Here is a 15,441-nt window from a genome sequence, read left to right as displayed (position 1 = left end):
CTGTAGAACTGCAACATCCAGCTGTGGGTGTGCCTGTGGAAGAGAGCTCGGGTTAACTCATGTGACTCTGAGAGGTCATAGAGAGAGAGAGTTGAGAGCCTTGGGGGGGGGGGGGGGGGGGGGTTGATAGGTCAGCGGGGTGGCAGGGGCTGCGCCGAGAGGCTGTGGGTGCTGTCAAGCACGTAGAAATAGAGCAGGTTGGTGTGGTTATAAGGAGCTTGGGGAGAAGAGGGATAAAGAGTCAGCTAAGTGAGCAGAGGGAGGGGTGTGGAGGATAAATGCTGGGGGACACAACGGACAGGAAACGGTGTGTGGAGTGAGACGCCAGCAGAAAGATGATGAGATTTTGGAGAAACCCCCCTGTCATTTGGTTGAAGCAGGTGCAAAATAAGGGAAGGAGACAGAATGGATCTCACCCTGACATGTTTGTTAGTATTTACACTCCCTTGCATTTCTACATGAGGACTTGTGTGTGTGTGCTCATGCATATTTCAAGTGCCTGAGTTCGCTGTTGCATATCTGCACCGGCATATGTGAGCGTGCAAAAGAGCAGGTGTTGCTGGATAGGTGTTTTTTGGGGCGGGCCCGGGCCTTGGCTTTAGCAAAGCTCCTGTGGGCCTTGACTGGACAGGTGTCAGCATACACTCAGCGATTCCTAAAGAGCACAGATAGATCCATAACAGCCATCTCACCATCTGCTGACCAGACTCAATACACCTCAATTATTCATATCGTGACAGACAGACAGACAGACAGACAAGCAGGCAGGCAACGGGCATCAGGGAACATGGGAGGGAAAAGTAAAATGAGGAAAGTGAAGGAAAAAAAAAAAGAGCGAAAGGTGGAGAGTAGGGAGAAAGAGGCTGATTGGAAGTAGATAATAAGAGTCGGTGAGATGGAGTCAGAGATAGAGAGAGAGAGCGAGAGAGAGAGAGAGAGAGGGATGGAGGTGAACTCTGAACCTGCAGAGCTCGAGCTGAAATGGAATGAGAGGAGAAAAAACGACAGTGAGTCATGCTGGCTGCGCTTCAGCGGCCAGGTGAGAAGAGTGCCTTCATTACATGCACACACACACACACACACACACACACACACACACACACACACACACACAGACAGATGGATGGAAACTGCACACATGTATAAAGTGTGTATGTGAGAATTTAGCACATGCATATATTCACATATTAATACATAACTCCCTATAAACTCTTCAGGAATTACTGTATGGTTAAAAGGAAGTTGAATCTATGTCCACGCAAACACGTACACACTGTCATTGTCATATCAGTGAGACCTGTTTCATTTAGCCTCCATGGTTATTGAGTGTGATTTAGGAGTGTAGCCAGACTGCAAAATTTGCCTCGACTTCAGACACGGACATCTCTGCTCGGGGTGAAGACCATAATAGTAACACAACGAATCACTTAGATCACAATGCAACCACGGCTTTCTGTCCTGTGTGTGTTTGTGCACGTGTGGCTCTGTGTTTGTGTGTGTGTGTGTGTGTCTGTTTGTATGCCTATGCAATTTTGTCAATCTGTGTGTAGAACCACTCCCATATCATATTTTAGCTCTGAACATTTGTATTTTTGTTGGTAAGATTTCATTCCCAGCAGCATCTGCATACAGAGCAGACCAGTACAGTATGTGTGCAACACAAGCAGAATATAGTTACAAGCTGAATCAGGCTTCATCATCATCATTTCTTTTTAACCTTTTCTTTTCCACATTTTTTACTTGCCTCTTTGAAAATGAGACAACATGTGACTACCTCAAATATTTATGTCCTTCCTGTGGATTTCCCCTCCATATTTCACACATAAGAATTCTCTTGGATGTATTAGGAGCCAAGGACAGATTTTTTTCGTCAGAGATGAATAAAAGAACAAAGTGATAGAACAAAAAAGAATGGAGAAAATGAGTCTATCTTTAATTTGGCATGCATTTGGAGGAGTGCGAGGGAGTGGCTGGAGGCTGACTTATGTGTGTGGGAGTGACTGTGTTTCTGCTGCGGTACCTGTAGTACCTGCTATTTCGGCAGCCCTACAGAGCTGGCAGAAATCCTCCATTTTTTTTTACCCACACTGACTGTTTCTTTACTCCAGCTCGTCTGTCTCAAAGCTAAGACTGCCTTTTTGCTCTATATTTACCTAACCAACATCCCTCACCCTCACTCCCTCTCCATGTCTTTGTGTCTGGAGGATATAGGGCTGTCAGGTGTCCTGCTTTGAAGGATTTTTATACACACATGCGCACATAGACCGGCTGGGGCCTCTTTGCACCCAAAAGCCTTGATACCTTGCCATTCTCCCGTCCCCTGCTGACACGTTCTTTATGGTTTGTCCCTAAATGGCCTCGCCTTGGGCCATGGGGGGCCAGGGATCCTGCAGAGCGACAGCTTTCACTCTTTCACTCCCTTCACCCTTTGTTAATACACTCCATTTTTGTTCATCATTTATACACCTCTCGTCCACTCTGAATTATTTAAACTCTTACTCTTATTCTGCTCCATCTGTGAATTTTTCTCTCTCCTGCCCTTCGTCATCCACTTTTAGAATTTTCATTTTCTTCTCTTTACATACCTGCTGGTGCGTGGGCACATCTCCAGTTTCAATATAGACACACAGTTGTGATGAATCATTAAGTCGTCCTCCTTATGATCCTCCACAACAGATCTATAAGGTTGATTCTTTTACACAGGGCGACTCCAGGTAATGTTGCTTCTGGAGACTGAAAGCCCTGCTGAGGCACTGTGAGCTGCATGCTTCCTGTGAAGGTACTTGAGTGGGTGTTACCAGGTCATCCTGTGATAAAAGTCTTCAGGAAACAGTTCTCTGTTTCAACACAATTACATGACCTTGTTTTTGTTCTTTTTAAATGCGTTGTTAAGTGAATGAAGCTTTTTATTTTTAGGCACACTCATTTAAGCCTTATATGATAATTGTGTAAAGACGTGCACAAATTACCACGTTACTATCGTTTAGCAACAAAATTAATAATTGGAGACTACTGACACTTAAAATGACTTCTATAGTAGAACATGTTCATGTAGATGTAACAATATGTGAAATGGGAGGTAGAATTTCGAATTTCGAGTTAGAACAATCGTCATTCATTTTCATTACCACATGTTTCAATGGTAAAAAGTGATCAAATAGAAGTCGTCCAGTAGACATGCTTTCTATTTTAAACATCATGTATAAGTCACTTGTTTCGGTTTTTCCACCTACATATAAAATAACCTTTTAAAAGCTCCACCACCCATCATTCTCTGTGAATTATGTTTGTGTTAATAATAAGATCTTCATATTTCATATCTTCTGTAATGATGAGGCTAAATTGCCTGTGGTTAACATTTAAATGTCCTTCTTCTTGGCTGGAAATAAAGAGCATTTGTGTTCATTCTTAAGCGTTCACTGAGTAACTACAGTAGTAACTACTACTACAATATCTGTGAGGGATGTGTTCCCTATAGCGGCTCAGTCTAAAAACATCTTCAGCCCAGCAGATCGACTGGTAGCTTCAAAGCCACCAGCACGTAATTGAAAAAGCGAGCGTTAATAATGATATTACAAAAGTTGGAAAGAGGAGTGGGGTAGTGGGGCGCCTGAGTGGATTGTTCACTTGAATGGCGCAGCGTGATGCCACATTATGTGCATCTCGTACAGGATCTGAAAAAAAAAAAAAGGCATATCAAAGACATTTGGAAGCATGGAGGCGAAATTGCATATAATGTATCAACACAGCTTATTTCTCACTCGCTATAAACGACACAAATTTGGTATAAAAGCCCCCTGTACCAATGAAGCAAAACAAGCCTTGAATAGTTTTTATTTATACTCGGCAACATCAACACGATCTCGCTTGCCTAACACCTCAGTTCAGTACATGTATTGATCGGGGGCCTGGGCGTGGCCGGGGAGCAGATCTTCAGTGTGTCTCATTCTGATGCAGACGGACGGAGTTCTATTTGGGCTCAGTCAAACCGTGGGACTGTAATTATAGAGTGGCTGGGATCTGGCAGGACTGGGAGTGTTTCAGACATCACCATTTCCTCCCCATCCATCACATTCAGCCGGGCGGAACTAGGCCACAGATGCCGCGCAAAATAATCATTCCCATGCAACTGGTCTGACAGCAGCCCTCATTCAATAACACAGCTGATCAGAAATGATAATAGTAATCATGCCGCTGCATATTTTAGAGGCCCAAGTCTGATTGTGTGTGTGTGTGTGTGTTTGTGTGTGAGGAGGAGGAGGAGGTGTAGCTTTCAGAATAGGTGAATTCACAAGACCAGCATGTGTCTCAAAGCTTGTAAGAGGATGTGATTGAATGTAGCAGCAGTTATTGTTGCCAAAGCAAACCAACTGTTGCTACATGACATGTCCATTCATTTGACTTCAAAGAACAGACGCAAAGGTTGAAATGCAAATATGCCCACTAAGTCAGGGGGAGCCCTGTAAAGAAAGTCTTGTGACTACCGTCAGCGGTGAGCTTTGCAAAATGAGATGAGCATCTTTCAGCACGGGCATAAAGAGTTCAATCCCTATCTCAGCTTTTCATGTGCAGCTATAATCCACCGTCCTTCGGAGACCTTGGCCTTTGCAAATATGTCAATGCGAATTTCACCTGCATGTGCACCCTTCCCTGTTATTTTCTTTTCTCCTTTTATCAAAAGCCAGCTCTTTTAAATGCTGATTTATTCATGCTTAATTATTTAAAAAATGGATTCTATGAAGGTATACTTTCCCTGCCATGGTACAATGTTGTGTTGCCATGAATAACAAATAGGTTCATTATTGAAATATTCATCCTAAGCTTGTAGTATGAAAAGCAATCTCCTGCTTGCCTCCACCCACATGTTTTAGTCCTGCATTGATAGATGAACAGACAAGTCTTGGGTAGAAAGTGTTCACAAATGTGCCAGCCATTTTATTACAGCTATAGTACTGTTGGCAGAAAAACTATATCAATACAATCTAGTCCTGGAATTCTTTGGGGATCCCCCCCCCCCCACAAAAAGAAGCAACCTTTTGAAGGCTATAAGCTCAAAGTTGAGTGCTTTAACTGAAAAGGGAACAAATCATTCAGTTGTAAACTGCACCAGCAGAGCGTAGTCTGGGACAAAGTTGAGGGGAACATGATGGTGGTGGAGCAGTTACATTTGGCCATTGCTGTCCACTGTTAAGTACACCTTTTGCCTTGGGTCCTGCTGTAAAAGCCCATCATCAGACTGAATAATGGGAGTTTTGCCGGCCGTTCAAGAAACAATTTCCAGGCAATCATCTGCTATTTACGATGGCATTTTGTAGACCTTTCTAGGCAGAGGAGCTTTTAATGTGGAAATGCTCTGAGCTGCTCGTCATCCATCTGTGTTCAGTATCTCTGAGCATGTGGTATTAACTGGTGCTGATGGATTTTAAAAGCAGTGAGTTAGTGGGACTGGAGGTTAAAGATCAGCCCAGTAGATGCTTCTCAGAACCGTCTTTGAGTATGTTAAGCCTGAGCCACAACCAGACCTATTGGCTGCCAAGTGTTTTGGCTGGTTTGTATGATTAAGTGTAGAGTTACAGTACATCAGGACAGAAGTCCTATTGCTCTTACTTTATTCCTGGATTTCATTTTGTGGCAACCACTGGTAAAAAGGTTCAACACTTAATAGAGTCTGCCAAATAGTGACAGCATTGAAACATTGATACCACTGGCACCCATGTAGTTGCGTTTGCAATGGTCAGCTCTGCAAAATCCCCAGAGCAGGGACTTTTGGGGGATAGGAAGTATGGCTCAATAACTACATTAGGATCTAGGTTCCTTGAGTTGAAAAGCAAGTACAAATTCTGAGGTCCTAAAAAGGTTTCTGAAAATGTCTGTTTTTCTAAAACAAAAGATGAACCTGGTGTAATGGGCTATATAACCTTTTGTACTATTCTCAGGCCAGACCTCTTCTCCATAGCTTTTGTTATATCTGTATCAAGCTTGACTGGAATCTTACAGCATGTGTGCGTGCGGTGGCTCCTGTCCTGTTGCCACCATGCCTGCTAAATAACTCATTAGTCCAGTCCATTTCTCCTATTATTGTCCACAGGTGTTACATCCAGGTTCTGATAGGTTACCCTCAGCCCTACGTGAGCTCAATGTTGGATGCTGTGGTCCTGTGGTAGAGCAAGACTTTGGCCATCTGAGCTGCTCTGTGTTATTTTAGCCTTTGAAGGTAATGGCAGGAGATCAATGTGATGAATGGCCTTTATGAGGGCAGAGTATTGATGGCTTGATGGCAGCGAGCTGAGGCTGTGCGAAGGGGAACATCAGCCTGAATATATTACCCCCATTCTACTTGATTCCTTGTGTTTTTCTTTTATCCATCACTCTGTCCTTTTCTTTCCTCTTCTCGCTCAGCTTCTAGCTCAGCTAGCTGTGACTGGTCATTAAAACAAACATTAAGTGCTCCGTGAATCCATAGCTCCTCCATCTCCTCGCTACTACCCATAAAACAGTGAAGCCATAATGACACACACAATGGCCACACTTGACAATCAGGGGAAGAGAGTCTTCTATATTACTGGCAAATGTAAAGCTATTAGAGTGGAGCCAATGGGTACATTTGGTTGGCGTAAAAATAAGTGTTGTGTAAAGAGTCTTTGAATTTTTGTCTGGTCATTCATCAGCAAGAAAGTTTGTGTTCAGTGAGATCGGTAATGATAAAATATACACAGCGATGCAGAAATGTGTACAGTTAAACTAATTAGGAGAGAGCTGACTTTATAAAGGCACATAAAAGACTCTCGAAAGTGATGTTGATCTGTCTCATCTCTCTACCAACTGTATTCATTTCGTTTTTTATTTCAATTTCATTAAGATGCGATCCACATCCGCTACTGCTCTGTGGTGTCTTCCCTGTCAGAGACCATTATCTCTTATCACCTGAACTTAAACGACATCTACAGCAGGGAGAACATGTGTTGGAGTAGTACAAACGAGGACTCTGGAACATAGAGATCACACTCCAGTCTCCAGTCTTCCACACCTTGTTCATCTTGAGCCGATATGAATGATACATGGCTCGAACATACATCTGCGCTTATGTCCACATTGCATGGACTAAATATACGCAGTGCGGGACTAACAGTGTCATATTAAACACAAATCCTTGAAGAGCAAATGGATGCAAGGATCAGGGAATTCCATTATCAGTAAGGTGACGGGTGATGCTGCCTTCTCTTCTCCCTCTCCTTTGGCAAGGTCAGAGAGATGTCATGGAGAAGTGCTGGAAAAAGATTTGATTTAAATGATGTAAAAGGAAGAGCAAAGAAATGAAAATAGAAATAGGAAACCTAGGCAGTATTGATGTGACTGCAGGGCGTGTTGCTGCTTTCGTGGATAGTGTCCTTGCTATTTAAATGCATGTGTCACACGCATTTCAATGTTGTTAAAACAGGAGGAATGCTAACAATTGCTTAAGAATTCACACTGGTGTTAATACTCAGAGTAATCAAATGTTTTGGACCTACAGAAGCAGAAATGTGTTGCGTTGCCTCGAGCTCTTCAGCAGCAAAACAACGGCCAGCAAATCAATATGTGGTCGGTAAACCATCAAATTATGAACAGCACGATCCCTGAGTGCACGCACACAAGCGTAAATAGCAGCTGCATACAAAGCGCCGGAGGGATGTGGAAGTTTGATTTCTGCTAAGTAACTGATGCACCTGTAATAGTTTTCTTTGCCTTTGACACAATGGTGACACCGAATATCTACCGAGAAGGAAATAAAGCTCATTATTATATGGGCCAATGAATATCTGGACAGATTTCAGACGGGCATTATCGGAGATGCCTTGGGCATCTCTTTGGCGTGAAAGATGGTGGTCATTTGGCTAGACGAGGGGCGGTGAGGACCCCCTCCTAGACTGGAGCGGACGGGTGCAGAGGAGCCTAGGGCTAGCTGTATTAATGAACAGGCAGTGCTGAAAGGGACAGGTTCCTGTAATCTTGATGAATGGTCATTACAGAGCAGAGACGAGGGAAGAGAACAGAAGGGGAAGAGAGGAGAGGGTGAGGAGAGTACAACAGAGTGGGCACTGAGGGAGCAGCGGTGAAAAAAGGCTTTAATTTGCACCTCAGATTCCTGTAAACTCGTTTATCATGTCAGCGGTGTCACTGTTCTCCACTCGTCTTCTCCCTGCCCCCGACCTGACCCAAACCTTCTTGTTTTTTTCCCTCCAGACATTGCCACGTATTCCTCGGGCCAAATAGTTTTATGATCTTAATTGTTTCGGTTTATTTTCCAACCCTAAATTTGACGGCCCACTATCCCCTGTTTCTCGTCTCACGTGTTGTTTTATTGACTCATCTGTCAAGATTTTCTGAAGAAGCCTTTCCATGGTTTGACCGGTTGTCGGGGCTGTGTGCGGAGGGTTGATGTGTTCACCTCTCCATTAGGTCTGATTGGGCAGCTGAGGCTTTAAAGGTCAGAAGAAGGAGGAAGCAACAAGAAATATAATGCTCACAAGAAGCATGAACTACCTGGACGCCGACCTACTCCTCTATAGACCTCATTAACTCCTCCTGGCCTACAGCTGTTTGCGGCATTGGTGGGGTCGGAGGAATAAATCTGTGTGCTAAGCTGTTATAGGAGTAAAAATAATGGTGTTATTACAGACAGTGCAAGTGATTTGAGGAGAAAATGTAAAAAAACAAAACTGTTTCAAATCACTCTCTGCTCCACAACATATGCATTTCAAGTCAGTGTGGCTTTTATGTGACTGTCTGCTTTTGTATTTCTTTCCTCATGTCTGCTCTACAGCTGTATGCCAAAGTGTAGCACACACATCACACATCAAAATAGCTTTACAAATTAAAATATCACATTAAGAATATATTAGACTGTCTGCCTCTACAAATTTGAGCCTGACCAACTTTTGTGCAGCTGGACAGTTATTCAAAAAATGTTTATCTGAAAGCAAGCTTCTCGGCAACCGTCTTTTAATTTCAGTAATTTGTCTTTCCGATTCGCAGTGATTCCAGCCAAATGGTAATGGCACATTTTCATCATGGTTTTGTGCACTGAGTTAATACCCCAAGGAGCCTCTGATTCTCATCCAACATACTTTCTGGGTCACACCTGCAAGAAATGGCCTGCAGTGTATTTCAGTTCGGTCTGCAGGCAAATGCCTTTCCATCAGACCGGCTCGTGGCTGCCACGTAGCAGTCCCCATCTTTCTAATTGTAATTCAAGAGTGCATAATCTTGAATTAGTTACAAACCATATTTTGCACCGCATCAACTGTGGTTGATAACGCATCAACTGTGGTTGCCTAGCCTATTTCGGCCTCGATGGCAAATAGCAACACATCCAAAGTAATTACGGGGTTTACACAGTGCTGCAGTACACATACTGCAGCAGTTGAGCGTATTTAGAGAACAAGACGTGGTGTTTTTGTTGTTGCTGCACTTCAAGAATTGTTTATAATTCCAAAAAAGAAGGATGTGTGTATGGCTGAATAAACCCCACAGCTCGACACAGCTGATTCCCTTCTGTTAATCCACGAAGTAGACTCAAAGTTAGTGCCTTAGGGAGATTACTGATATGTGTACAAATGATCCGTGGCTCAGCCAATATTAGCATTCCCTATCAAAAAATGAGAAAGCACCACAGCCTTACCACCACTGATTACTAATCAACCATGTGCACTCTTCTCTCTCCTTCTCTTTCTGTAGTGGGAGGAGGTGAGTGGCTATGATGAAAACCTGAACACAATCAGGACCTACCAGGTGTGTAATGTCTTCGAGCCCAGTCAAAACAACTGGCTCCTCACCACCTTCATCGACCGGCGTGGATCGCAGCGCATCTACGTGGAGATCCGATTCACCGTGCGCGACTGCAGCTCCATCCCCAACGTCCCCGGCTCGTGCAAGGAGACGTTTAATCTCTATTACTATGAAACGGACGCTGTCATTGCCACTAAAGGCACCGCCTTCTGGATGGAGGCCCCTTACCTCAAGGTGGACACCATTGCTGCGGATGAAAGCTTCTCGCAGGTGGACTTTGGCGGACGCCTGATGAAGGTCAACACAGAAGTGCGGAGCTTTGGTCCATTGTCTAGAAATGGCTTCTACCTGGCGTTTCAGGACTATGGCGCCTGCATGTCTCTATTGTCAGTCAGGGTGTTTTATAAGAAGTGCCCGAGTGTGGTCCAGAACTTTGCAATCTTTCCAGAGACAATGACGGGGGCTGAGAGCACCTCCCTGGTAATTGCAAGAGGAATCTGCATTCCCAACTCGGAGGAAGTAGATGTCCCCATAAAGCTGTACTGCAACGGAGACGGAGAGTGGATGGTTCCTATCGGTAGCTGCACATGCAAGGCTGGATTTGAACCTGACAATGGCAACGTATGTCGAGGTAAGCAATAAGTAGAACTACATACATTTGTCATTAACGTCCTTTAGTTGCTATTTGAGAGTGTCACCTCTGATAGACGCAAGCACCCTGCTTTTTATCATTCTCTCTTTTTTCTTTTTAAATGAGGGACTACTCATACTAGAACAAATCACTTCATTGAAGACAGGTGACAGGAAATTGTGCTATTTTAGTCTTTCATATAACAAGGCGTCGGCGTACCTTGGATCACAGGTTTCTTCGCATCATTGGGATGTTTGAATTGATTTTGTTTCATGCGTTTGAGCATGATGTGCCATACTTCTTCCTTGATCACATCCACCTCCGGCGTACTCGAAAGGCACATTAGCATTGATTCTTAATCTGTAGCGAATGCCAGCCTTCTGTGCAGCAGCCTACGTTACAGATGGTGAGAGGTTTGATTCTGCCTCAGCATGATGTGCGGAAGACTAAGTTCTAAGGAATAGATAATGGCGCACACATAAAGACGAGGTTAATCTGGGTTTTCAGCTCAAGCTGTCACTTTCTCTCTCTCTTATTCTGTCTGTGCTCTAATGCACCTTTTTACGCTCTGCACCGTGTTATTCACACACACACACACACACACACACACACAAAGAGAAAATTTGCTCAAGGTGTCTAACGATAATATGAGTGGCTGAGGGCTCTCAGTATGGCGCAGTATTGGTTGGCCTACCTCTGGAGGTTAGCTCGAGAGTGTGTGGAGCCCAGATAAGATTGATTGACGCACATCTGCTCCGATCAAAAAACAGATATGAGAGTGCCACATATCTACAAAGCACACTGTGTGGGACTGTGCTAACTGGATCCTTCTCGCATTGCTCTATGTCCTACGCAGAACACACACACACACACACTCACTCACTCCGTGGCTAAGGTGGAATGACTTCCAAATGAAAATGACGAGGTAAAGGTTGGTTGCCTTCCGTTAGCTCATACACTGGAAGTTTTCATTTCACATCTAACTTTACCGTCTCATCTCATCACAACTGTGTTTTACATTGTTCACAGGTCATTTCGTCTTACATGACTTTCGATGATTATCATCTTTTGTTTCAGAGGAAGGTACATTTAATTTACATATTTTAAAAGCAACTTTATAGTCTAACCCACACCTATGGAAAAAGTATTCCAGTGCATTATTTGCAAACTAATAAGTGAAAGATAGCGGACTTTAGTTTCCCTGCTGCAAATATTTGTTCCAACTGTGTGATATTCGAACTACAGCATCACTATTTGCAATAGAAAGTTTTAAACTAAGTAAAAAACAAGATCAAAAAGAGTTACTTCATATGTTTTTTTAATATTAATTCAAGTGGCCATCTGACCAATGGGACTGCAGTTAATTGTATTTTTTTAAGACTTCCATTTTACTTGTTTTCAATAAATCTGGGCCTTTCAACCTAGTTTTTATTGTAGTTATACATCAGGTCATCTATAAACATATGACAGAGCATATTTAAGCAGTGTGTGGAGGGTAAATATTTGAGGCAAAGTTCAGTCCAGCAGTTTTAAAAGAAATTAGCCAAATATCCTCCCCTATGCTCAAATGCAAACAAACCTTCTTCTCCACAGAATGTCCTTTTTTCCTTCCATTATTACATTACTCTATTATTACCTCAACCATACACACTCACAGCACAGTCATTGGAGCCTAAGTTATCCTCCAGTGATGGTAGGAGGCTTTATGTTAGTGGGGGCTTTGGCACTGCTGTGAACACCAACAACACACACGGGCTCCAACACATACACAGTCCCCAGGTAGTCACCGCACTACAAAGACTCTTTGAACAGAGGAGGAGATGTATATTTCCACTAATTCCCACAATCCCCCTGCTTCCCTTCTCTTAAGTACCCACAGCAAGTAGACTTCCTGCTGTGTTCAGTTTGACATGTCTCTCTCTCTGATGGAAACGCAGCATTATGGGAGGTGTAAGAAACAGCCTGTGGAGTGAGGGAGTTGTTAGTGCGTAGCTGTAGTAGACTGTAGTAGTATAAACCTGTACAGTGTTGTGTGGGTTGACCTTAAACCTCAGGACACACACAAGAGAGAAAAAGAGTTGGACTGAAGGAGAGAAATGGATGATGTTGCATTTCTACCTCTCATAGCTAGCATAGTCTCTGGAGACTATGAATCTGTTCCCTTCTCATCTCTTCTGAGAGGCCCCTCCAATAAGAGCAATCTCAACCTTTTATTTTCCACAAAGTCTCTCTTCGTGGTCTTGTAATTCATTATTTAAACAGGGAATTCTAACCTTAAAGTGCTTGCGGAAGCTGAGTACTACGAGCAACCAATCAATTGGGGGTTGGTGCAATAACATGGCCTCAACATTGGGTCTGAAGTAATTGCCCATTAGAGATGAAGTAACAGGAACAAGAACAAAACGAATATGAGATCACGCTGAAATGATTTCCCTCATTGAGAGCAACATGAGAAGGAAATATATAACATGGGAAAGGGAAGGCACTGTGGTGCTTAAAAGCACAGGGGGGAATCAAACATGGAAATAAATTGCTTTGTTTTGAGCAAGGCTCAACAATCTATTGTTCAACAATATTGTCTGAAAATATTATAGGGAAAATAGAGGGTAGAATCTGAGCCTGCTCAACACCTGCTTTGTAGAATATGGGAAATAATCAGCGTTGCTTGATATCAAACTGGCTAAGGACAATATTAGGTGTAAAGTATATTAACCTTTTGATGTCAAAACGAAACACACATTCAGTCGACCGTACTCGTAACAAAACATCCAGTCGCTAAATGTTCAATCACAAATCCATCGTTTTTGATACGTTAATTTTCTCCATAGTGAAAAGCAGCTGCTGTGAAAGATTACAAATGTTGCTTTCAAGCGACACATTAATAATTCTTTATTTGTTTACATATTGAGTCATTTGTTATGACAGAGAAAATTACCCTAATTGCAAAAGGTTTATGTTTGTTAAAACTGTGTTTGCATGTGTGTTGGATCAGTGTGTGTGTGGTGTGTGTGTGTGTGCGTGAGCCTCCCTCTACCTGACTGTACTTTCTCTAATCTATATGTTTTAATTAGTGGCAGGTAGTGGTGTGTGTGTGTGTGTGTGTGTGTGTGTGTGGCCTGCTGTCAGCTGGGCAGAGAGACCATGTTGAGTTGTTGTGCTCTGTAACGATGATACCAGCATGCCATCCTCATTACCAGCTCCCACACAAGCCATTTGGGTATCCCCCCCCCCCCTTCTCTCTTCCTCTCTCTCCCTCTCTCTACCCGTTGGCTATGTAAGCAATCTGCTAAATATTTTATCACCTCCCTGTTAAATCGAGCAGAGACGCTCCAAATAGCACCCCACTACCTCCACCAACAACGTAAAGCTTGTCTTGCGTGTGCGTTGTGCGTGTGTGTGTGTGTTTGTGTGTGTGTGCGCACGTGTGTGTCTTGATCATCTCAAGAGTCTTAAGAGAGACTGATTTGATGGTTCTACTGGACCCTCTCATGATCGTTGTCATTGTTTCCAGCTGAGTGATTGATAGAATCACCTTGTTTAGTAGGTTTGCTTCACACCCGTCTCTGTGTTATCTTTTCTTTTTTTTTAATAATCTGATATAATCATTGATCATTTTAATGTTCCTTGTATACTCATATATGGAGTGATTAAAACTCCCTGGTAAACTAATTATTCTGACGTTTAAACTCTTGAAAGTGAAGGATGTGGCACATACTCCTTCAGAGTAAACCGGGCTAAATGCCATACTATGAAAAGCAATTCAAAACTTTGGAGTGCCTGTTCTTCATTTTGCACTTTTTCCTTTGGGAAACGAAATGTTCTATGCGCTGATTAATGCCTGCCTGGAGTCTATAATGCTGGAGTCTTATTTTATGTGGCCCTCTTTTATATTTTGTCTTCTTTTGTAATTGGTTAACTATGCTGAAAGCTTATTGCTTCTCTTCTTTTTTTTTCATATCTCAGTGGGCCATTCCTATGCAAAGATCATAGCTGCTCACCGTCTTCTCTACTGCATGAACTTGGAGACTGGGATAGGGACAGAGGATAGTAACAGCATTGGAATGGGTGGAGCTTTGTTTCAACTATTGATTTTTGCAAAGATGTGAATTACCGGAGCAGCCCTCTAGTCCTAGTATGAATCTTCTCACATTTTCTCTCACTGTTAGGCTTCAGCGGGCTTTTGACATGCTGGCACATTAATATTACAAACATTCAAATACCTTTATTTAACATTCTGCAGGCTGACAGTGGCAGCGGGAGATTCACAGCCCATTGAGCAAGTGCGCTTCCCTAGGCTAAGTGCCGATTCATCATGGCTGCCTTACTCCTGTCTAATGGCTGCCATCATGGGGCACGAGCACACGCACACACACACACACACACACACACACACACACGCACACACACACACACACACACACACACACTCAGAAAAAAGTGTTAGTTCTTCCATGAGTGCATTTTTTAAAAGTGAAATGTAGTGTTCCAGGCACATGTAACATGTTATTAACCCTAGCCTGAAACCTTATAAACCACTATAGAGTTCATAGTCACCGACACCTGCTGGCTTATTTCTCTGTGTTAGAGAGATTAGGCAAAAAATAATTATTTCCAAAACACACACATACATACTACATTTATTTAAAGCTTTAAAGTTTGGCTTTGGAAGCCATTTACTATAAATGTTTGCTTTTTCACTTTTCCGCTCCAGGGAGGCTTTGATTACTTCTGTATACGTCTTATCTGAGTGTAAAGGGTTTGGCAGACAGGACCCACAAAGGCCCGGTAAGCTATTAGAGACAATTCCAGCCCATTTGGCCTTGTCTACTTACGTTCCACAGAGTTTACTTCATTCGCCGAGAAGCATCCATCTGTACTCCCCAACACACACACACAGAAGTCTACCAAGTCACCTTGAAGCACAATTAAGTAAGCGTCTGACTCGTCCTGTTGCTATTAGTCGTACGGCAGCGAGGGCCAGTGTGACGAAGACAAAAAATGGAGTAGTGGGAGGAAGAGACGGAGAAAAGCTGTAAGAGAGA

At 43.0% G+C, this 15,441-nt stretch overlaps 1 protein-coding gene across 1 annotated transcript in view; it reads left to right on the top strand.

The window, feature by feature from the left end:
* LOC142956053 (ephrin type-B receptor 1-B) overlaps positions 1-15,441 on the top strand; it is a 93,091-nt gene that overhangs the window by 5,040 nt on the left and 72,610 nt on the right. Inside the window, exon 3 of the mRNA XM_076097353.1 lies at positions 9,718-10,399. Coding sequence (XP_075953468.1) covers positions 9,718-10,399 — 682 coding nt within the window. The remainder of the gene's footprint in view (positions 1-9,717; positions 10,400-15,441) is intronic.

The sequence above is a fragment of the Anarhichas minor genome, unplaced genomic scaffold (assembly GCF_050575085.1).
Source record: "Anarhichas minor isolate MPS153535 unplaced genomic scaffold, ASM5057508v1 ptg000024l, whole genome shotgun sequence".
In the NCBI taxonomy this organism is placed as follows: domain Eukaryota; kingdom Metazoa; phylum Chordata; class Actinopteri; order Perciformes; family Anarhichadidae; genus Anarhichas; species Anarhichas minor.
This window is presented reverse-complemented; position numbering and strand designations above follow the sequence as displayed.